Below are 24,614 nucleotides of genomic sequence, written 5' to 3' on the forward strand. Positions count from 1 at the left end.
TTCTCAAAGCCACCAGAGGGCACTCCATAGCCATCACAGCAGTACAACCGCATGCTTGGGAAAGTGGCGTGCAATTTTAGATGATACTATTAATCCACCGCTACCAACCCAATCTAAAGGAGTCAGTAAAAGCATCTGTACATCTCAAAACTACAGCTTGTTAAATTTCTAATTACATGCTCCACAAGACTGTCTGTGTAACAAAGGCATTAATTTGACAGAAAAGGCACTTCACACACAGACTTGGTTGGGGTGGTGTCGAGGATGATTTTCACAACTGAGAAATCTCATGTTGGGATTCATAATCAGTGACTGTGACAAAAGAGGATTTGTCACCAGCAAGTGGCGATTGGCTGCAGGAAAGTCAGATGTTTAGGACAGGAGCATGGGGACTAAACGAAGGAAAGACACTCTTCATTTAGACTATCGAGATATAACCATATAACAATTACAGCACGGAAACAGGCCATCTCGGCCCTACAAGTCCGTGCCAAACAACTTTTTTTCCCTTAGTCCCACCTGCCTGCACTCATACCATAACCCTCCATTCCCTTCTCATCCATATGCCTATCCAATTTATTTTTAAATGATACCAACGAACCTGCGGCCACCACTTCCACTGGAAGCTCATTCCACACCGCCACCACTCTCTGAGTAAAGAAGTTCCTCCTCATATTACTCCTAAACTTCTGTCCCTTAATTCTGAAGTCATGTCATCTTGTTTGAATCTTCCCTATAGATACAGCGGGGAAACAGGCCCTTCGGCACATCGAGTTGACACTGACCACCGATCACCACTGACCGAATCCCCGTACATTAACCAAATCCCCGTACATGCTAGGGACAATTTCTACAACTCACCGACACCAACAAACCTGTACATTGACTTCACCAATTTTCGGTAGCACTTGCCGTCTCCTCCCCTTCTCAGCTCTCCCTCAGCCCTTGGGCTCCTCCTCTTCCTTTTTACCTTTTTCTTACTTCTCCCCTCCCCCCCCCCCCCCCCCCCCCCCCCCCCCCCCACCCTACATCAGTCTGAAGAAATGTTTTGGCCCAAAACGTTGCCAATTTCCTTCGCTCCTTAGATGCTGCTGCACCCGCTGAGTTTCTCCAGCACTTTTGTCTAACCTACACACCTGTTCGGCTTTGGAGTGTTGGAGGAAACCGGAGCGCCCGGAGAAAACCCACGCGGTCACGGGGAGAACGTACAAACTCCGCACAGACAGCACCAGTGGTCAGGATGGAACCCGGGTCTCTGGCGCTGTGAGGCCGCAACTCCAGCACTGCGCCACCGTGCCGTCCCGTCCCTCGACAGATATCTAAACCCAGCATTCCCAGACCCGTCAACCACTGCGACCTGACAAATCACACCACACACATTAAACCTGGTGCAAAATCTATTATCTGTTTAGGCAGACGTTAAAAAGTGTCAATAAATCCGAGCAAATATGAGCTTCAGGCCCGGGCTGTTCAGAAGTTGTTGATTTCAGACACGAAAAAGCAGGATAGAAACAGTATCTTCCACCCACAACAAAATGCAAAGGTAACGCCTGCACATTGTCCTCACCCCCTCCCACAGCAAGGGCTGAGATGACAGACTGGCCGCCAATCACCCCGCTTGTTCTCTCAAGCATGAAATGGGTTTTAAAGTGTCAGTGAGAGAAAGCCACAGAATGTGGGGGTGGAGAATCAGAAACAAATTAGTGGCAATTGGAATGGAGGCGTATGCCTGCTCATCTCCACGCTCTTTCAATCACCACACCATTTCACGCTTCAATCATTTTTGCTTTCATCCTTTACGCTCTTCTCCGCCGCAAACTAAAATGGAGAGGTCCGTTCAACACTGGACTGAAGCACTCCCGTGGCCTCTAACCCATCTCAAAGTGTCTGTCTTTGGTCCTTCTGTGAATATGTCTTTACTTTCTTGGCCTGAGATCCCTCAGAAGTTCATATGATTGGAAATAAGTCAATTTTTGCTGGAAATTTGTGCTACAACTGTCTGTAGAGAGTTTGCACATTCCCCCTGTGACCTGCGCGGGTTTTGTCCGAGATCTTGGGCTTCCTCCCACGATCCATAGACATGCAGGTTTGTAGGTTAATTGGCTTGGTATTAATGTCAATCTTGCCCCTAGTGGGTGTAGGATTGCGTTAATATGTGGTGATCGCTGGTCAGTATAGACCTGGTGGGCCGAAGGGCCTGTTTCCGCACTGTATCTCTAAACTAAACTAAACTAAAATTTAAACAGACCAGGTGTTCGAAGGCTTAAAAGTCAAGAGTATTTAACTGTCATAAGTACCGTAGATGGAACTGAAATTCATAAGTTCTATGAACAGAATGATGCCATTCGGCCCATCAAGTCTACTTCGCCATTCAATCATGGCTGATCCATCTTTCCCTCTCAACCCCCTCCTCCTGCCTTCAACCGCATAACCCCTGACATCCTTACTAATCAAGAATTTGTCAATCACCCCTTTAAAAAAATATCCATTGACTTGGCCTTCACAGCCGTCTGTGGCAATGAATTCCACAGATTCACCACCTTCTGAAATTCTTACTTGCAGCAAAGCAACAAGAACACAACACACTTAGATAACATACAAGAAACAAAAAAATCATAAATAACCTGATACGACTTCCAAGGAATCCAAAGTCCTTAGTGCAACTGAAGGCAGTTGGTTGTTTATAGTTGGTTTAATTACTGTGTGATGTTCAGGAGTGTGATGGAAGAAGCTGTTCTGGAACCTGGAGCTCATGGTTTTCAGGCACCTCTACCTTCCTGATGGTAGGTGTGAAATGCAAGCATGGCCAGAGGGTGGTGTGGGTCGCCGACGATACTGACGGCTGCATTTTTGAGGCAGTGCCTCCTGTAGATCCCTTTGAAGGTCGGAACATGAGGAGCAAACTGAACATAACAGCAACAGCAACAGAGAAATGTTGGGAAAACCCGGGTCAACAGCATCCATGTAGGGAAAAATTTAGTTGCCTTTTTGGGTTGATTACGTTTCAGATGGATCTCAACATTTTGATCCTTCCACTGTGTTTCCTCCAATATAGGAGCATTGTGAAACCCCAATATAGGAGCAAAGAGGTCCTGCTGCAGTTGTACAGAGCCCTAGTGAGACTACACCTGGAGTATTGTGTGCAGTTTTGGTCCCCTAATTTGAGGAAGGACATTCTTGCTATTGAGGGAGTGCAGCGTAGGTTTACAAGGTTAATTCCCGGGATGGCGGGACAGTCGTATGCTGAGAGAATGGAGCGGCTGGGCTTGTACACTCTGGAGTTTTGAAGGATGAGAGAGGATCTCATTGAAACATGTAAGATTGTTAAGGGCTTGGACACGCTAGAGGCAGGAAACACGTTCCCGATGTCGGGGGAGTCCAGAACCAGGGGCCAGGGTTTAAGAATAAGGAGTAAGCCATTTAGAACGGAGACGAGGAAACACATTTTCTCACAGAGAGTGGTGAGTCTGTGGAATTCTCTGCCTCAGAGGGTGGTGGATGCAGGTTCTCTGGATGCTTTCAAGAGAGAGCTAGATAGGGCTCATAAAAATAGCGGAGTCAGGGGATATGGGGAGAAGGCGGGAACGGGGTACTGATTGGGGATGATCAGCCATGATCACATCGAATGGCGGTGCTGGTTCGAAGGGCCAAATGGCCTCCTCCTGCACATTGTCACTGTCCTCCCTATCCCTGTAATTTTCTCCTGCTCTAAAACCTTCTCAGTTCTCTGAGCTCTTCCAATGTTAACCAATTACTTCTAGAGTCATACAGCGTGGAACCACAACCTTCGGTCCAATTTGCCCACACCGGCCAACATGCCCCATCTACTTTTGTCTGAAGCACCTGCATTTGGCCTATATCCCTCTAAACCTGTCCTATCCATGCACCTGTCCAAATGTTTCTTAACCATTGCGATAGTACCTGCCTCAACTCCCTCCTCTGGCAGCACATTCCATATGCCCATCACCCTTTGGGGGACAAAATTGCCCCTCGGGTTCCTATTAAATATATTCCCCCTCTGCCCTTAAACCTGAGTCTCTGGTTCACACCATTCACAACTCTGCCTTCAAATGTCAAGACCCAAATCTGGCAGAGGGTGAGCTTTAGGAGTTGAATTTGTAATTCAATCACTTACTAAGTTACACAGCAGGGTGACAGGAATTAAAGACTTAGGAAGGCCCAAAAATATTTCCATGGAATGAAAATACATCAGTTATTTGTGATTTTCTGATCCCTGGGAAGTTCATACTCTCGAGCCCACTGAGTGATTAGGCTCATATCTGACTGCCAGTATCTTAGACACTCCCGGAATCCTTGTGTCCTGTGTCGAAACCACTAGGTCCTCGCACTAAGTCTCCATCTGCCCTGTCCCGCTGAGTTACTCCAGCAGCATGTTGTGTCTATCTGTCAGTGTATAACCAGCATCTGCAGTTCCTTTCTACACAGCACATGGAGAGAAGCAAACCAAGAAAGCTCAATGGGGATTCTGAAGGCTTGTGTCCTCTGATGCCGTGAACATGACGCAACTACGAGGGAATGCAATGCATTTTGATCCCATTTTCAGATATACTTTTGTGCCAAGGAAGCTTAGCCTATTCTGAAAGGATTTCAGTGTCTCATACGAACATTTAAGCAAACCTAGAAGGTTGCAAATACTTCTCAGTATCTGCATCTTCAGAATACTGGCTGATCATCCATATCAAGTACCCCGTTCCTGCCTTCTCACCATATCCCCTGGCTCCGCTATCTATAAGAGCTCTATCTAACTCTCTCTTGAAAGCATCCAGAGAATTGGCACCCGCTGCCTTCTGAGGCAGAGAATTCCACAGATTCACAACCGTGGAAAAAAAAAGTTTTTCCTCATCTCCGTTCTAAAAGGCCTACCCCTTATTCTTAAACTGTGGTCCCTTGGAGGTTCTGAACCTGGCATGTACCGTTCTCATTAATGACACTAGAATCACAACTAGAATTGCATAAGAATGCTGGTCGCAGCACAGTCTGAGCTGGTTATAGAACACTTTCCCTACTTTGATTTTTCTCTGACAAACAAAAGCCTTCTCTTTATCATTCCCAGGCAAAAATAAATGCCAGTTTATGTCTCCAGTCTGTGTGAGGATTGCACACAGGGCTTTCATTTAATAAGATGTTGCTTTAATTATATTTTACATTAGAAGTGAGAGAGAAAGGGACAACAATCAGCTGGAATGCAAACCTGTCTAGTGTTTCATGGCAACAAATTTCCCAAAGATGAAAGACTGCGATCGACTTTATTTACCCAGACATCACAATGAACTGCAGAACTCTAATTACGCATGATGGCTGAGAGGTTATCTTGCATCTCTGTGCAAAGATAAATAAGGTGGTGATAGTCACCAGTAGGTGTTTAGTTTTAGTTTAGAGATACAGCGTGGAAACAGGCTCTTCGGCCCACAGAGTCCGCGCCGACCAGCGATCCCCACACACTAAAGGGCCTGTCCCACTTGCATGTGATTGCATGCGTTTGGCGCGACCAAACGGAAGCGGAGTTCGCGCTAAGTATGCGCTAAGTACGTGCTAAGTTCGCGGGTGACTTGATTTGCGTCATACTTACCAATCAGCTGGGCAGGAGGCGGGCCGACTGAATTTGGGTGTCGCACGGCGTCGGGCGGTGACATCATCATGCAACGCCACGCGCTTCCCGTATGCCATCAAGACGATGCATACGACCGCAATGTGCCTGCGTGTGTATGTGCCGACAGGCCGTTGGCACGCAAAGATTTCGGACACTGACAGATTTTCGGAGCCCCGCGCGATGTCGGGACCAGCCCCGCGCAACTCCGCGCTTCTAAGTGGGACCAGCCCCGCACGGCCATACAGTGCCCATACGCCTCAAGCGACCACGTTTGGTCACGCCAAACGCATGCAAGTGGGACAGGCCCTTAACACCATCCGACACACACTAGGGACAATTTACAATTATACCAAGCCAATTAGCCCTCAAACCTGCACGTCTTTGGAGTGTGGGAGGGAACGGGAGCACCCGGAGAACATGGTGTAGTGTCGCCATGATCAGTCCTGGGGCCTCGACGTTTTACAATGCAGATATAAAGGACTTGGACACAAATTACTGGAGTAACTCAGCGGGACAGGCAGCATTTCTGGAGAGAAGAAATGGGTGGCGTTTTCATAAGGTCATAAGGAATAGGAGTAGAAGCTTCCACAGCCTTCTGTGGCAAAGAATTCCACAGATTCACCACACACTGACGAAAGAAATGATTCCTCATCTCCTTCCTAAAAGAACGTCCTTTAATTCTGAGGCTATGACCTCTAGTGGTAGACTCTGCCACTAGGTTTGGATCAAGACCCTTCTTCAGACGGAGAGCCTCTCAGCCTCTCAACCTGAGGCAGGGTCTCGACCAGAAATGTCACCATTCTTTATCTCCAGAGATGCTGCCTGTCCCGCTGAGTTACTCCAGTATTTTGTTTCTATCTTTGGTGTAAACCAGCATCTGCAGTTCCTTCCTGCGTTAAAAGGTCTTGGACTGTCAGGAAAGCCAGTTTGGTCAAGAACACAGCAAGACACAGCAAGACAAGACAATTCCATCAGATTATCTTAAATGAGTTAAAGTCTTTGACATAAAAAGCACCTCTTGCATGTATTGAGGAAACTGTTGGTAGACACAAAATGCTCGAGTAACCCAGCGGATGAGGCAGCATCTATGAAGAGAAGGAATGGGTGACGTTTCGGGTCGAGACCCTTCTTCAGACCTTTCTTCCACGCCCTCAACAAACGCTACTTTTACCTTGAGGAAACAGTTATTCCTTTTGCACTGCATGGTTGCAACCCATAATTCTTTATTTCCCCCTACTCCTTGCCTTTATCTTGCATGAATAATGGCACTCTGCTTTTTAAGCAGCAGTTTAAAGCCTTCTCATACATCACGAAAATGGAGAATTATTGAGAGATTTTTTCTGAAAATGCCTTGTGCAGCGTTTGAATCTCAAAACATTTTTTTAGCTAACCTGGGAGATGGATTTAAAATCACCTGTCAAATGATCCTCCAGCTTCAAGGTTGATATGTATAATTTATTGAACTATATCAGCTGCTATGTTGCTACCTTGCACAGTGCAGATGTGTTTTATTTATTAAGGGACAGCGGTCTGATTATTGCAACTGGATAAACAATCCATGGTGGATAATCACAGAAAAAGGGACTGACCGCTTAAAAAAAGAGCAGAGTAAGAATTTCGTCTGAAAACGCTCGTGTGTCTTTAACTTGAAATTCTTTAGCTTGGAGAGGTTTTAGTAGGACAAAGAGAACAGGAATGGTTTGGTTTAGTTTAGAGATACAGCAGGGAAACAGGCCCTTCGGCCCACCGAGTCCGTGCCGACCAGCGATCCCCGCACACTAACACTATCCTACACACATTAGGGGTGAATTACAATGTTACCAAGATGATTAGCCCCCAAACATGTGCGTCTTTGGAGTGTGGGAGAAAGCCGAAGCACCTGGAGAGAACCCACGCAAGTCACGGGGAGAAAGCACAAACTCTGTACAGTGAGTCTCGAACCGAGATCGAACTCGAGTCTCCGGTGCTGTAAGGTAGCAACACCATACCGCCCCAATGTGTGATGTTTACTTTACACCAGAGACACAAAGTACTGGAGTAACACAGCGGAGGATCTCTGGAGAACATGGATAGGTGACGTTTCGCTGAGTGGTTAATTTGCGCGCCTTATTCACATGTTTTTTTAGAGGAATCAATGAGATTAGACAAGAAGATAGAGTTGAGCTCAAATAAGCCCCTTTGTCAGCGTACATGAGGTGAGCTGAAGATCCAGTTAACTCAATGATGTATTGACTGTAAAGTTTGCATGGGATCCAAACAAGTGGCAGAGGAAGTTCAAAGCCTCATGCTGCTGTTTTCTGACTTAATAACTAAATGTTATTCCCCTTTCCCTGTATCTGTACACTGTAAATGGCTCATAGACAAAAATGCTGGAGAAACTCAGCGGGTGAGGCAGCATCTGTGGAGCGAAGGAAATAGGCAACGTTTCTCCAGCATTTTTGGCTATCTTCGATTTTCCAGCATCTGCAGTTCCTTCTTAAACAACTGTAAATGGCTCGATAGTAATCACAGTCTTTCCGCTGACTGGTTAGCACACAACAAAAGCTTTTCACTGTACCTCGGTACACGTGACAATAAACGAAACTAAACTTCTTTCGGGTCGGGACCCTTCTTCAGACTGATTGTGGACAGAGGAGAATCTCACACCAGAGACCACAGCCTCTGAATAAAAGGACGTACCTTTGGAAAGGAAACGAGGAGGTATTTCTTTAGTCAGAGGGTGGTAAATCTGTGGAATTCATTGCCACAGAAGGCTGTGCAGGCCAAGACAATGGATATTTTTAAGGCAGAGATACACAGATTGGTATGGGTGTGAGGGGTTATGGGGTAAGGCAGGAGAACGGAGTTGAAAAGAAAAGATAGATCAGCCATGATTGAATGGTGGAGTTGACTTGATGGGCCGAATGGCCTAATTCTGCTCCGAGAACTTATGAACATATGTAACTCAGCGGGATAGGCAGCATCTTTGGAGAAAGTGAGTAGGTGATGTATCAGGTTGGAACCCTTCTTCAGAACACTTCTTCTTCTGTAGGCTTCTGGACATTCTCTCCAGAGATGCTGCCTGACCCACTGAGTTACTTCAGCATTTTATGTCCATCTTCGGTGTAAACCTGCATCTGCAATTCCTTCCATGACAAATAAACACTCTTAGAAACATAGAAAATAGGTGCAGGACGAGGCCATTTAGCCCTTCGAGCCTGCACCGCCATTCATTTTGATAAAGATGAATCATCCACAATCAGTAACCTTCTCCTCGTATCCCTTGATTCTGCTAGACCCTAGAGCTCTATCTAACTCTCTTTTCAATTCATCCAGTGAATTGGCCTCCACTGGCCCCTCGTTCTGGACTCCTCCAACATTGGGAACATTTTTCCTGCATCAAGCTTGTCCAGTCCTTTTATAATTCTATAAGATCCCCTCTCATCCTTCTCAATTGCAGTGAATACAAGCCCAGTCTTTCCAGTCTTTCCTCATACGACAGTCCCGGGGATTAACTCATGAAACAGACATTCATTTTAGCCTTCATAGACCAAGTATGGCCTCCCACTGCAATAACAGAGAATCTGCAGATGCTGGAATATTGAGCAAAGAACAAAGTGCTGGAGGAACTCAGCAGATCAGGCACCATCTGTGAGGGACACACAACATTATGGAGTTCAGGACCCTTTTTAAACTTGGCAGACAAAATAAAAAATGTTTTTTTTTTTACAATCCCCTCCAGTATTCATCATATTTGAAAGAATTGGCTCAGGAATCAATAGCTTAAACCTTGGTGCAATGATGGGGAAAAGTATAGAAAATCTGGTCACGTCAAACAGAAGTAAAGCTGGATAAAAAAACCAGGGTTAATAATTCAGATCAATGATCTTTCAGCAAAACTGGTTGCCAAGAAAGGCATGAGCAAAGAACAGGGAACATCTGTGTAACATTTATTCATCATTTCTTATTTATATACCTTCATACTTGCCTTTTGTTATTCGCCACCATCTTTACCTCCCTTTCACCCAACTCCTTCATCCCTTCGGTCCTGCTCTGAAGCACATTCTAGTTTTGTTTAATTTAATATCCTCCGGTGTACCGAGGTAGAAATGTAAAAACAAGAATCCTCTGGTTTATACCAAAGACAAACACAAAAGTACTGGAGCAACTCAGCGGGTCAGAATCTCTGGGGAAAAAGGACGGGTGGTGCTTTGGGTCGGGACCCTTCTTCAGATTCAAACCTTTTTCAGTGGGTTTGATGTGAAAACATTGCAGTGAAAAGCTTGTTTGTTGCACACTATCCAGTCTATTCATTATTATAATCAAGCATTCCACAGTGCGTAGATACACAATAAGGTTTAGCAGAAGATACTCCAGTAAAATCCCATTAAAGATAGTTCAAAGGTCTCCAGTGAGGGAGATGATGTCAGGACAATTCTTTAGTTGTTGATAGGATGGTTCAGTTGCCTGATAACAGCTGAGAAGAAACTGTCCCTCAATCAATCAATCAACCAGTTTCATTCGTCACATTGCACATAAAGTGCAAGTGAAATGAATTTGCCAGCAGCGGTACAATGAAAAAGAACACACAAAATACACAATTTAACACAAACATCCACCACAGCATTTATCACTGTGGTGGAAGGCACAAAATTGGCCAGTCCTTCTCCATTTACCCCCGTGGTCGGGACCTCAACCCTCCGCAGCCGCCGCTGCGGGCATCCAGATGAATAAAAGTCAAGGTAAGTCCTGAATCGGTGCCTCTGACACCGGAGACCGCGGCTTCAGATTGGTGTAGACCGTCCCTGAATCTGGAGGTGTGCGTTTTCAAACTTCTGTACCTCTTGCCTGATGGGAGAGTGGAGAAGAGGGAGTGGCCGGGCTGAGACTCGTCCTTGAATATGGAGGTGGCCTTGCCAAGGTAGTGTGAAGTGTAGATGGAGTCAATGGAAGGGAGGTTGGTTTGTCTGATGGTGATGGTACATCTCTCTGCAATTTCATGCGGTCTTGGGTGGAGCTGTTCTCAAACCGTGCTGTGATACATCCCAGTAAATGCTTACTGTGGTGCATCTGGAGAAGTTGGTGAGGGGTTTTGGGAACATCAGAAGATCATAAGTGATAGGAGCAAAATTAGCCCATTCGGCCCATCAAGTCTACTCCAACATTCAATCATGCCTGATCTATCTCTCCCTCCTAACTTTGGAAGGGGAAGGATGAGGACCCACAACCCTGTTTATATCGATGGGAGGATGGTGGAGAGGGTCAAACACTTTAAATTCCTGGGCGTTCAATTTTTCGAAGATCTTTCCTGGACCCAGCACACTGATGCAATCATGAAGAAGGAACATCAGCTCCTCTACTTCCTGAGAAGATTACGGAGAGTCGGTATGTCAAGGGGAATTGTCTCGAACTTCTACAGGTGCACAGTAGAGAGCATGCTGACCGGTTGCATCGTGGCTTGGTTCGGCAACTTGACTGTCCAGGAGCGGAAAAGACTACAAAAAGTAGTGTCCACTGCCCAGTCCATCACCATCTCTGACCTCCTCATCATCGAAGGGATTTATTGCAGTCGCTGCCTCAAAATGCCAACATCATCAGAGACCCACACCATCCTGTCCACACACTCATCTCTCCGTTGCCATCGGGTAGAAGGTACAAGAGCCTGAAAACTGTAACGACCAGGTTCAGGAACAGCTTCTTCCTGACAGCCATCAGGCTATTAACCACAACAACAAATAAGCTCTGAACTATGAGAGACTATTATTAGTATTGCACTATACTTGTTTATTTATTGAGTATGTGTGCCATGTGTATACACACACTGAACAGTTTTTTTTCTCCCCTTGTGTACAATGTTTATTTGTTCTGTTGTGCTGCAGGAAGTAAGAATTTCATTGTCCTATCTGGAACATATGACAATATAACACTTGTTTAAGAAGGAACTGCAGATGCTGGAAAATCGAAGATAGCCAAAAATGCTGGAGAAACGTTGCCTATTTCCTTCGCTCCATAGATGCTGCTGCATCCGCTGAGTTTCTCCAGCATTTTTGTATACCACTGACAATATAACACTCTTGACTTGAGGTGACTCTCCGGCCATTTCCCCATAACCCCTGGCACCCGTACTAATGACATGCCAAACTTCCTAAGCCTTCTAAGGAAGTAGAGGCGGCGATGTACTTTTTTGATCCTTGCTTCGATATTGCTAGTGCGGGCCAAGTTGCTGGTGATGTTGAAAATCAAAAAAATATATAGATGGAAATCTAAAGTATAAATAGAATAAGCAGCAACCCAGCAGCGTTTGTGGAAAGAGGAACAGAGTTAAGGGCCTGTCCCACCAGCATGCGACTCCATGGGGCAAGCGCGACCTAACGTGGTCGCTTGAGCCGTACGGCCTCGCGGAGCCGGTCCCACTTCGATCGCCGGAGCCGTATGGAGTTGTGCGGAGCTGGTCCCGACATCGCGCGGGGCTCTGAAAAACTGACCGTGTTCAAAAATTCCGGGCGGCAACGGCCTGCCGGCCCGCAGCCGCCTCGACGCCGTACGCACCGCCTCGACGGGCATGCGCAGCGTCTTGACGCCGTACGCACGTCTTGGTGCCGTACGTCACACGCGAACTTCCCGCGGACTTCGCTGGAACTTCACGTCACTCACTCGATCTCCGTGCGACCCCTGCTTCCGGTTTGGTCGCGCCCGCCGCATGCAGGCACGTGCTGGTGGGACCGGCCCAGTATGGGGATCACTCGACCTCCGCACAACCCCCGCTTCCGGTTTGGTCGCGCTCGCCGCATGCAGGCGCGTGCTGGTGGGACCGGCCCTTTAATGTTTCACGATCAGAATCTTCCACCAAATCCCTCACTGGGATAATACCTTGGAAGGGGGGAGGGGTGGGGGGGCAGTGGGGGGGGCGCTCGTCTTTGACGAGAGACAGGGTTTGTATCTGGAGTGGAGAAGGCTGAGGGTCATAAGGTCATAGATCATGTAATAGAAGCAGAATTAGGCCAGTCGGCCTATCCAGCCTATTCTGCCATTAGATCATCTCTCCTTCCTAACCCCATTCTCCTGACTTCGCTCCTTAACCTCATACTAATCAATAATCTATATATCTCTGCCTAAAAAAATATCCATTGGCTTGGCCTCCACAGCCTTCTATGGCAATGAATTCCACTTACACCACTTTATGAGCAAAGAAATTCCCCCTCATCATCTTCCTAAAGGAACGTCCTTTAATTCTGAGGCTATGACCTCTAGTCCTAGACGCTCCAATGGATATATCCTCTCCACATCCACTCTATCCGAGCCTTTCACCATTCGGTAACTTTCAATGAGGACCCCCCTCATCCTTCTAAACTCCATCGAGTAGAGGCCCAGTGCTGTCATACGAGGGGAGCCTGGTTGCAAAAAAACTGGGGATAAGGTACAAACTCCGTACAGGCAGCGCCCGTACAGGCAAGCCGCCTGGTGCGTAATCTAGATCGGCTGGCGACCGGAAGGTCTCAAATCCCGCTTGGTGCTGTAAGACAGCAACTCTGTAATGGAATCGGCTGCACACACCGCGACGCCCTGTGTCTCCCCCGCATTTCTCTGTACTGTTTATTGAATCATTTCAATCATTTTTTTTTTTCAACTCTATCACTGCACCACCACCCCGCCCCTTTTTATTTACATACCTCTTATCAACTGTTATATCCATTATAATGTTTGTTATTATACCAGCGATAGGCTTTGATATGATTTAATCTACAAAGATGTAACTCATTTCCCTCAATATTTCAGCATTTGCAAATTAACTACTAGTCCTGTTTCATCGTATCATCGTTGTTCCAGTCTGTAAGATTAATGTTGACTGATCATTGGGTGAAGACGGGCTGGTGTTTAAAGCGGTGAAGATGCACATCCTCTGGTTGATGCCAGTTTTACTGCTGTAGTTCTGCCAATGGCAGAGGTAATTAACTTGGATCTAATTAATATTTATCATCAGCTTGCCATGACACATTTAGCAACCTCTCTCACTGCTAACTGCTGATCACGGCTGATCATACATACAGTAACGTGCGGGAAAGAACGGTGACGCATGTTTAAATCGAAGGTAGACACAAAATGCTGGAGTAACTCAGCCCGCCGGGCAGCATCTCGGGAGAGAAGGAATGGGCGACGTTTCTGGCTGAGAACCTTCTTCAGACAGTATATATACAGTAACAATTGACAATAAAACTGGGCAAGCAGCGACAGAAATTATCTTTAAAAAATAAAATAATATATTTTAATACTTCGTTTAGTTTTAGTTTTAGAGGAGCAGCGGGGAAACAGGCCCGTGCTGACCAGCGATCTCTGCACATCAACTTTAGATTAGATTAGATTAGATTCCTTTATTGTCATTCAGACCTTTCGTTGCCTGCAGTCATACATATAATAATAAATAACAAAACATACAATAAACACAAATTAACATCCACCACAGTGAGTTCACCAGGCACCTCTTCACTGTGATGGAGGCAAAAGTCTCTGTCTCGTCCGTCCTTGTACTCCCTCTGCGCTGAGGCGGGTCCAGGCCGAAGATGCCGCCATCCAGTGCAGCGGACCTCCGTGGTGATGTCGCCGTCGCCTCAGCTTCGATTTGGGCCGCTGACGAAAGCCGGAACACCACCGCAGCGAGTCGGGCCGCCGCTGCCTCAGCTCCGAGTCGGTCCGCTGCTGACAGCTGGAACACCACCGCAGCGAGTCGGGCCGCCGCTGCCTCAGCTCCGAGTCGGTCCGCTGCTGACAGCTGGAACGCCGCTGCCTCAGCGAGTCGGGCCACCGCCGCCTCAGCTCCGAGTCGGGCCTCCGCCGCCTCAGCCCCGAAGTCAGCCAGCCTAGTCCTGGCTGGCTCCGACTCCGGAGCCTCGAGGTCGGTCGCAGTTGGAAGCCGCCAGCTCCGCCATTAGGCCTCAGAGCAGTCGGAGGCAGAGAAGGGGTGATACGACAAGAAAAAGTCGCATTCCCCCGAAGGAAGAGACAGAAACCATGTTTCACCCCCCCCCACACAACCTAATAAACTAAAATTTAACTAAAACAAGACCTAAAAAAACCAACAACAAAATAAAAACAGACGGACTGCAGGCGAGCCACAGCTGTTCAACAGCGTCGCCACTTCCGGACAGCGAGTCGGGCCGCCGCTGCCTCAGCTCCTTTACAGACGAGTTACAATTCACTAAACTCAAACTAATTTTACATTTACATCAGGCCAATTAGTCTACATAGCTGTACGTCTTTGCAGTGTGGGAGGACACCGAAGATCTCGGAGAAAACCCACGCCATCACGGGGAGAACGTACAAATTCCGTACAGACAGCACTCGTAGTCGGATTGGAACCCGGGTCTCTGGCGCTGTGAGGCAGCAACTCTAATGCCGTGTCACCGTGCCACCTCTATATGACCATATTCTGAATATATTTCCAGATTCAGATTCAATTTTAATTTTAATTGTCATTGTCAGTGTACAGTACAGAGACAACGAAATGCATTTAGCATCTCCCTTGAAGAGCGACATAGCAAACGATTTGAATTAAAAAAATAAATAATAAGGGGGGGGGGGGGGGGTGATTGGCAGTCACCGAGGTACGTTGTTTAGTAGAGTGACAGCCGCCGGAAAGAAGCTGTTCCTCGACCTGCTGGTTCGGCAACGGAGAGACCTGTAGCGCCTCCCGGATGGTAGGAGGGTAAACAGTCCATGGTTGGGGTGAGAGCAGTCCTTGGCGATGCTGAGCGCCCTACGCAGACAGCGCTTGCTTTGGACAGACTCAATGGAGGGGAGCGTGGAACCGGTGATGCGTTGGGCAATTTTCACCACCCTCTGCAGTGCCTTCCGGTCGGAGACAGAGCAGTTGCCATACCATACTGTGATGCAGTTGGTAAGGATGCTCTCGATGGTGCAGCGGTAGAAGTTCACCAGGATCTGAGGAGACAGATGGACCTTCTTCAGTCTCCTCAGGAAGAAGAGACGCTGATGAGCCTTCTTGGATTATTTTCATGGATCACCATTGTCATTAGATCGAGACAATCTAATAGTGAATGAAAACACGATATAAATGAACTTACCTGCCAGGGATAAGCGTACAGTCAATGGCGGGTGCTTTTGTCTTTGGAATGGCATAGAGTGGATAGCGGTCACCATGGCGAATCATAACATGAACCGATAGTAGCTTGTAGTCTGGTGGTGCATGTCCTAAGGATGTAGGATGCGGTCAACAATTAATACCTGGCATTTCCAACAGAGTAACATTTAGTCCTAAGGTAGACAAAAATGCTGGAGAAACTCAGCGGGTGCAGCAGCATCTATGGAGCGAAGGAAATAGGCGACGTTTCGGGCCAAAACTCTTCTTCAGACTGATGGGGGGGGGGGGGGGGGGGGGAGGAGGAAGGAAAAAGGGAGGAGGAGGAGCCGGAAGGTGGGGGGATGGGAGGAGGCAGCTCGAGGGTTAAGGAAGAGGAGGAGACATCAAGGGCTAGCAAAATTGGGAGAATTCAACGTTCATGCCATCCGGACGCAAGCAACCCAGGCGGAAGGAAAAAGGGAGAAGTCTCTCCTCCCATCCCCCCGCCCTCGGGCTCCTCCTCCCTTTTTCCTTCCTTCTCCCCCCACCCCCAATCAGTCTGAAGAAGGGTTTTGGCCCGAAACGTCGCCTATTTCCTTCGCTCCATAGATGCTGCTGCACCCGCTGAGTTTCTCCAGCATTTTTGTCTACCTTCGATCTTCCAGCATCTGCAGTTCCTTCTTGAACATCTAGTCCCAGTTTTGTTTTTTGTTTAGAAATACACCTGCGATAGACTTAGCAGAAAAACCAGATCATTTTTCGAAGACATGGACACCATTCGTTGATTTATTACAAGGATAATATGGTACAACACAACTTTGGAGTTAAATCTAAATATGGGTTGGGTGATGGGTGGGGAGGGATACGAGGCAGGTATGTCACCACTTTTTCTCTTTCTTTCTTTCTTTTTTGTCTTTTTATTTCTCTATTCCTTTTTTATTTCTGATATTTAATCACTCTTTGGCTACACCGCTTTGGTAGTCTAAGGGTTCTATCCTTGCACATTCCACTTTTTCTCCTTTCCTTTCTCTTAACCATATCTAAAAATTAAAATTGAAGCTTTACAATAACTGTGTTATGTCACGTGCCGCTGGTTACATTTTTGTACACTTGCTTCTAATAAAAAAAAAAAATTTAAATTAAAAATAAATAAATAAATACACCTGCGGAAACAGGCCCTTCGGCATTTGCCAGAGAATGTGTGGTGGGCCTGTGAATATTTGTTAGTGTTGAGAACACAAAGTCAGGTTACAATGGCCTCCGGCATCTGCTTGATTAAGTTTAAGCGCACCTTGAAAGCAGGTTTTATGCACCAGTGCTTCTTAGTGATTAGACATTCTTATTCACCCAGCAGAGAAAAATAAGCAACAGCTGGATAACGGCAGGGGAGGATGATAGGAGCTTTACCTCCCACGAGAAGCACTCTTCCAATCATTTAAATCAGATAGACCTCCTCAAAATATTCCTCAGGCAACAACTAGAATTTAGCAGCGGCCAACCAAACAAAATCATAGGTAGACACAAAATGCTGGAGTAACTCAGCGGGACAGGCAGCATCTCTGGAGAGAAGGAATGGGTGACGTTTCGGGTCGAGACCCTTCTTCAGAAGAAGCGTGCCATTGTTGAAGAAGGGTCTCGACCCAGAATGTCATCCATTCCTTCTCTTCAGAGATGCTGCCTGTCCTGCTGAGTTACTCTAGCATTTTGTGTCTATCTTTGGTGTAAACCAACATCTGCAGTTCCTTCCTAAGAGACATGGTTAGCAAGAGCTGAAAAAAGGGGAATTTAAGTTTGGTCTACTTTATTTTAGAGATACAGCATGTAAACAAGCCCTTCGTGCCACCGAGTCCACTGACCATCGATCACCCGTTCATACCAGTTCCACATTAACCAACTTCCTTACACAGTGAGGCCAATTTACTCCAGAGCGATGTGTCTATCTTTGGTGTAAAAGCAGCATCTGCAGTTTTTGTTTCTACATATTAACTTTACATCATGTTCAGCACCAGCATTGTGGACCAAAGGGCCTGTGCGATACTGACCAATGTTCTATCAATTAAAGTCAACAGACAGTAGTTGCAAAAATATCTCCAAGCAATTACGCTCAAAGCTTAAAGTGCCTGTCCCACTTGCATGTCCTTGGCACGTAAATTACGCGACCTCGTGGTCGCGTTGAGCCGCGATGGTCCCGCAAAGGTCGGGCGCGATTTCATGCGTACACACAGCCGTCTGGAGCGTGTGACGTCATTTGATGCCCCCACTTCTACTCCCAGAGCGTTGGGCCTGGCCAAGATGGCCATTCGCGGGTCCGGGCAGCGGGCAGTCGATGTCCGCACAGTGGTCGCCTGCCTGCCCCTTTTCCGGGGTTACGTCCGAGCTCGCGTGTCCCTAGAAAAGGAACATGCGGTGTCCATGGGGACTGTGGAGGCCTTCTGTGAACGCTGGTCACCACAGGAGGTTGAATATATTGTAGATAAAAATGTTAATATTTTAATTTGATAATTTTGTTTAAATTGCTTGAGCTTTTTCCGGGTCTACGTCCATGCCCGCCTGTCCCTGGAGAGGGAACACGCGGTGTCCGTGGGGACTTTGGAGGCCTCCATGAATGCTGGTCGCCGTTGGAGGTCGAGTGTTTTGTTGATAAAGTTGACGTTATATTAATTTGATGATCGTTTGTTTGTAAACTGTCAACATAGGCAGTCTTTGATTGTGTTAATATTCTATGTTTATTTATATTTTTTTGAATAAAAGTAGTTTCATAATAAAAAAAGAAAAAAAAGAAAAAAAAAGAGCGTTGCCAAGAAAATTGAAGATGGACACAAAGCTGGAGTAACTCAGCGGGACCGGCAGCATCTCTGGAGAGAAGCAATGGGTGACGTTTCGTGTCGAGACCATTCTTTTGAGACTGAAGAAGAGTCTCGACACGAAACGTCACCCATTGCTTCTCACCACAGATGCTGCCGGTCCCGCTGAGTTACTCCAGCTTTGTGTCCATCTTCAATTTTCTTGGCAACGCTCTTTTTTTTTCTTATTTTTCTTTTTTTATTATGAAACTACTTTTATTCAAAAAAATATAAATAAACATAGAATATTAACACAATCAAAGACTGCCTATGTTGACAGTTTACAAACAAACGATCATCAAATTAATATGACGTCAACTTTGTCAACAAAACACTCGACCTCCAACGGCGACCAGCATTCACGGAGGCCTCCAAAGTCCCCACGGACACCGCGTGTTCCCTCTCCAGGGACAGGCGGGCACGGATGTAGACCCGGAAAAAGCTCAAGCAATTTAAACAAAATTATCAAATTAAAATATTTACATTTTTATCTACAATATATTCAACCTCCTGTGGTGACCAGCATTCACAGAAGGCCTCCGCAGTCCCCATGGACACTGCATGTTCCTTTTCTAGGGACACGCGAGCTCGGACGTAACCTCTGCTGCTGTTGGAGGTGAGACGTTGCGTCACACCAGGGTCTTGGGCCTGTCCCACTTTGGCCGTCAGTTCCGCGACAGGCCGTTGGCGCGCGAAGATTTCGTTCACTACAAAATTTTTGCGGAGCCCCGCGCGATGTCGCGCACAACTACATACCCCTCCGCTCTTCTAAGTGGGACTGGCCCCGCGAGGCCATACGATGCCTGTGCGCCTCAATGCGACCACGAGGTCGCGTAATTTGCATGCCAAGGACATGTAAGTGGGACAGGCCCTTAACTTAACAAGTCTAAACTAGCATTCAGAGTGCGAAGCTTCCAGATATAGTCAGCCAGTTTTTAGTGAACAGCTTGTAGGCTTCTCACTGCTTGTTTGGTAAAGCTGTGGCAAGAATCAAGAGGTTTACTGGGGGTCTCCTGGACTAAGGCCAATCAGCCTCACAAATGTGGAGTAACTCTTACAAAGAGATGCTTACATAGGATCAGGCTCTACAAACCACAATGTCTGTGCCAAACAAGATTTAGTTTTAGTTTTTTCATTTTAGAGATACAGCACTGAAACAGGCCCTTCGGCCCACCGAGACCTGCTGACCAGTGATCCCCACACATTAGCACTATCCCACACGCTCTGGGGACAATTTCACACATACGTCCAGCCAATTGACCCACAGACCTGTACGTCTTTGGAGTGTGGGAGGAAACCGAAGATCTCAGAGAAAACCCACGCAGGTCACGGGGAGAACGTACAAACTCCGTACAGACAGCGCCCGTGGTCAGGATCGAGCACGAGTCTGTGGCGCTGCAAGCTCTGTAAGGCAGTAACTCTTCCACTGCGCGATGTATCTATAAACTAAACTAATCCACCAATCATCCCAATGCATACTGTGGGCCTCCAACATCTTCCAACTGCAGAACCAACTGTAACTACTATAGTTTAATTTTCTCATCTGTTTAAATATAATCTACATCTATTAGTTGCTTCCCAGCTGTTATGAAGCAACTGAATCAACCCCCTGCCATCTAAAATGTGGTCCTGACCTCCCATCTACCTCATTGGAGGCCACCCATTCCTTCGCTCCAGAGATGATTCTTGTCCCACTGAGTTACTCCAGCATTTTGTTTCTACTATTAGAAATTATACTAATACACAAATGACACTAACTTTTTAAATGCTTACAGAATGCAAAAAAAGAACATTTGATGAAGTAGAAAGTCATATCATCAACAAACTGTTATTTTACAATTCATGAGATATTGAAACTTTGAGGCAATTATGTTCCACGCATGGAATATGACCTTTGTTTGAGAGCACGAGGTATAATTAAGCAGCAACTCTGGATTAGAATGCATGAAACCTCGTGTAATAAAATGCAAAATTGTAATGGATTTTCTTTGCTTTAATGGCAAGAATAGTTTGCAAGTCCAGTGTTGAGCAGCAAATCATCACCCAACAGAGTTATGCATTTAACACCGTAAAAGCACAATCCATATCATGCTGGTAAAATCTACATTATTTCTCCATGCAAAGTACAGACCATTATTTTCCGCTTGAAAATCTGTCACTGGAAACTCAACTGCATCACAAAAATACTGTGTGTGCACATCGGCTGGTCCATATATAACACTGGGTTCACTCGCTTGCATGAATATGCAATTCCTGGTGTAAATTTGCATAAATACTATAAGAAATGTTGATGCAACACCATTACAGTAATAGGAATTAAGAGGACCGCTAAATAGCTGCTAAATTAGAAATCACTCCAGCAAAAAATATAATATTTAAATTCTGTGTTTGTACTCCGTATCTCCCTTCTCTGCAAGTGAAAATGGTGTGTCTATGCCTGTGATATCTTCAATCTGTTTAATCTTCCACGCGGGAAAAAAACATTTTCAGAATCGCTGGTAAAGAATATTAATATCACCGTCTTCCAGGCTTGTTGTTCAAATAACATCCTTCCTCTCATTTACCTTTCAAATCCAGTCTGAACCCAATGCTCGGCATTCACGCGCAACTTTATCAGTGGAGGCTGACGGCAAAAATCCTACTGGAAGTCAAAAATACTATTGAGGGCAAGTCAAGGGTACCAGCATTTCTTAGTTTTATCTTGTGGGTGGCTTATGTAAATAAACCCATATTCATGGCTAACATTTTTCATTTTGTGACAAATGAAAATACTGGTAGAATTCCAGTTAGAACTCAGAAGCAGAATCCTCTCACCTTCATCAATAGCACCACACTTGCCACTCCATCCACCAACTTGAGTTCAAGCTCATGTACAAACTCCACAGGCAGTCGTTCTTTTCTATACTGCTCGCCTTCACACTGGGCTGGGAATCTACCAGCTATACTTTTTTAGTTTAGTTTAGCTTAGAGAAACAGCGCGGAAACAGGCCCTTCAGCCCACCGAGCCCGCGCCGACCAGCGATCCCCACACATCCCCACAGGTTTTACCAGACTGATTCCTGGGATGTCAGGACTGGCTTATGAAGAAAGACTGGATAGACTTGGTTTATACTCTCTAGAATTTAGGAGATTGAGAGGGGATCTTATAGAAACTTACAAAATTCTTAAGGGGTTGGACAGGCTAGATGCAGGAAGATTGTTCCCGATGTTGGGGAAGTCCAGGACAAGGGGTCACGGCTTAAGGATAAGTGGGAAATCCTTCAAAACCGAGATGAGAAGAACTTTTTTCACACAGAGAGGGGTGAATCTCTGGAACTCTCTGCCGCAGAGGGTAGTCGAGGCCAGTTCATTGGCTATATTTAAGAGGGAGTTAGATGTGGCCCTTGTGGCTAAGGGGATCAGGGGGTATGGAGAGAAGGCAGGTACGGGATACTGAGTTGGATGATCAGCCATGATCATATTGAATGGCGGTGCAGGCTCGAAGGGCCGAATGGCCTACTCCTGCACCTAATTTCTATGTTTCTATGTTTCTATTAACACTAGCCTACACCCACTCGGGACAATTTTTACATTTACCAAACCAATTAACCTACAAACCTGTACGTCTTTGGAGTGTGGGAGAAACCGAAGATCTCTGGGAAAACCCACTCAGGTCACGGGGAGAATGTACAAACTCCGTACAGACAGCACCCATAGTCGGGATGGAACACGGGCCTCCAGCGCTGCATTCGCTGTAAGGCTGCAACTCTACCGTTGCGCCACTGTGCCCGCCACCATACTTGGTCTACGCAATCTTCCAATTACCAAACATTTTAACTCCCCTTCCCACTCCCGTACTGACCTTTCTGTCCTGGGCCACCTCCACTGTCAGCTTAAGGCCACACGCAAACTGGAGGAACAGCGCCTCTTATATTTCGCATGGGCAGCTTACAACCCAGCAGCATGAATATTGATTTCACTAACTCCAAGTAGCCCTTGCATTCCTCTCCTCTCTCCGTCCCTCCCCCACACTAGTCATCTTGCTAATTTCACCTTTTGTATCCCTTCGTTATCAGCTCGTCCCCATCCAACAATGGATCATTGTGGGCTCCACCTTTCCTGAGTCATCGATGCGGGCTCTGCTTTGTTCTGTACCTTTCTCTTACCTCTATATTCCCCTTCCCTCGCTCTCAATCTGATGAAGGGTCTCGACCCGAAAACGTTGCATGTTCCTGTTCTACAGCGATGCTGCCTGGCCTGCTGAGTTACTCCAGCTTTTTGTGTCTATCTTCTTGTCCGGGTATTTTGGTCCCTTTCAGCACAGAGAGAGTCATCTGGTCCATTGAATGAATGGCGCCTCTCAGAGAACGCCCATCAGTCCCATACTCCCATTTATCACCTTGCAACTTATTCTCTCGTCGACTCCCGTGTATCTCCTGCCATCCAACGGCAGTGATTTACAGCATCCTATTAATCCACCAGCACACCTTTGAGATACGGGGGGGAAACTGGGGCATCCGGGAGAAACACTTGCAGACACAGGAAGGCCAAGTGAATTCCATACACACAGGAACCCGAGGACAGGATCAAATCTGGGTCCCTGGGGCTGAGAAGCAGCAGCACATTGTACTTAAACCTGATTATCAGCTGCTGAGGTTTTATTCACTGGGGCACCATAGGTAGTGCCGTTTCAACAGTGGATGATAAACAGGGAGGAGAGTGCTTTTAAACCAGAAGCATTAAACAATGTGTAATTCCCTTAATTATATTAAACAGCTACCACAGAGTTACCGCTAGCAATTCCCAGTTCAAATTGTCCGACTGGGCCAATCACTTGTGATTGCATTGCATTAGAAGTGTTTCAATTTGTACCAAGCATCTCCACATCCCAGGATAAGACCACGCTCTTCACTTAAAGGGAATGAAGAATAAAAATGACATCTATCCACACGCCATTGTACATTAGTGAAACCCCAGTGACAGCATTAGAAATATAATTTAGAGATACAGTGTGGAAACAGGTCTTTGGCCCCCGAGTCGGGGGTTAGATTCAAGATTCAAGATTCAAGAGAGTTTTTTGTCATGTGTCCCTGATAGGACAATGAAATTCTTGCTTTGCTTCAGCACACCAGAACATAGTAGGCATTGACTACAAAACAGATCAGTGTGTCCATATACCATTATATACATAAATACACACATGAATAAATAAACTGATAAAGTGCAAATAAATAGATAATGGGCTATTAATGTTCAGAGGTTACACAAAAAAGCTGGAGAAACTCAGCGGGTGCAGCAGCATCTATGGAGCGAAGGAAATAGGCAACGTTTCGGGCCGAAACCCTTCTTCAGGCTGATCGGGGGCTTGGCCCCCGATCAGTCTGAAGAAGGGTTTCGGCCCGAAACGTTGCCTATTTCCTTCGCTCCATAGATGCTGCTGCACCTCCTGAGTTTCTCCAGCTTTTTTGTGTAACCTTCGATTCTCCAGCATCTGCAGTTCCCTCTTAAACAATATTAATGTTCAGAGTTTTGTCCGAGCCGAGTTTAATAGCCTGATGGCTGTGGGGAAGTAGCTATTCCTGAACCTGGTTGTTGCAGTCTTCAGGCTCCTGTACCTTCTACCTGAAGGTAGCAGGGAGATGAGTGTGTGGCCAGGATGGTGTGGGTCCTTGATGATACTGCCAGCCTTTTTGAGGCAGCGACTGCGATAGATCCCCTCGATGGAAGGGAGGTCAGAGCCGATGATGGACTGGGCAGTGTTTGCCATTTTTTGTAGTCTTTTATGTGTAGTTATGTGGTGAAGGCAGGAAAATGGGGTTGCGGGAGAAAGATGAGGCATGGTTGAATGGCAGAGTGGACGTGATGGGCTGAATGGCCTCATTCTACTCCTATCACTTATGAACTTGTGAGTCCGCGCTGACCACTGATCTCCCATACACTAGTTTGAACCTTGGGACAATTTACACAAGCCAATTAACCTACAAACCTGTACATATTTGGTACGTGGACGGAAACCGGAGCACCCGGAGAAAACCCACACTGCCACGAGGACAAGGTACAAACACCATCCAGACAGCACCCATAGTCAGGATCGAACCCCGGTCTCTGGCGCTGTAAGGCAGCAACT

General features: G+C 46.4%; 1 protein-coding gene across 1 annotated transcript in view; it reads right to left on the bottom strand.

Annotated features, from left to right (window-relative positions):
- pxylp1 (2-phosphoxylose phosphatase 1) overlaps positions 1-24,614 on the bottom strand; it is a 142,085-nt gene that overhangs the window by 12,404 nt on the left and 105,067 nt on the right. Inside the window, 1 exon segment of the mRNA XM_055646416.1 lies at positions 15,670-15,796. Within this exon segment, the coding sequence (XP_055502391.1) occupies positions 15,670-15,796 (127 nt within the window).

This window comes from Leucoraja erinacea, chromosome 14, assembly GCF_028641065.1.
Source record: "Leucoraja erinacea ecotype New England chromosome 14, Leri_hhj_1, whole genome shotgun sequence".
Taxonomy (NCBI): Eukaryota; Metazoa; Chordata; class Chondrichthyes; order Rajiformes; family Rajidae; genus Leucoraja; species Leucoraja erinaceus.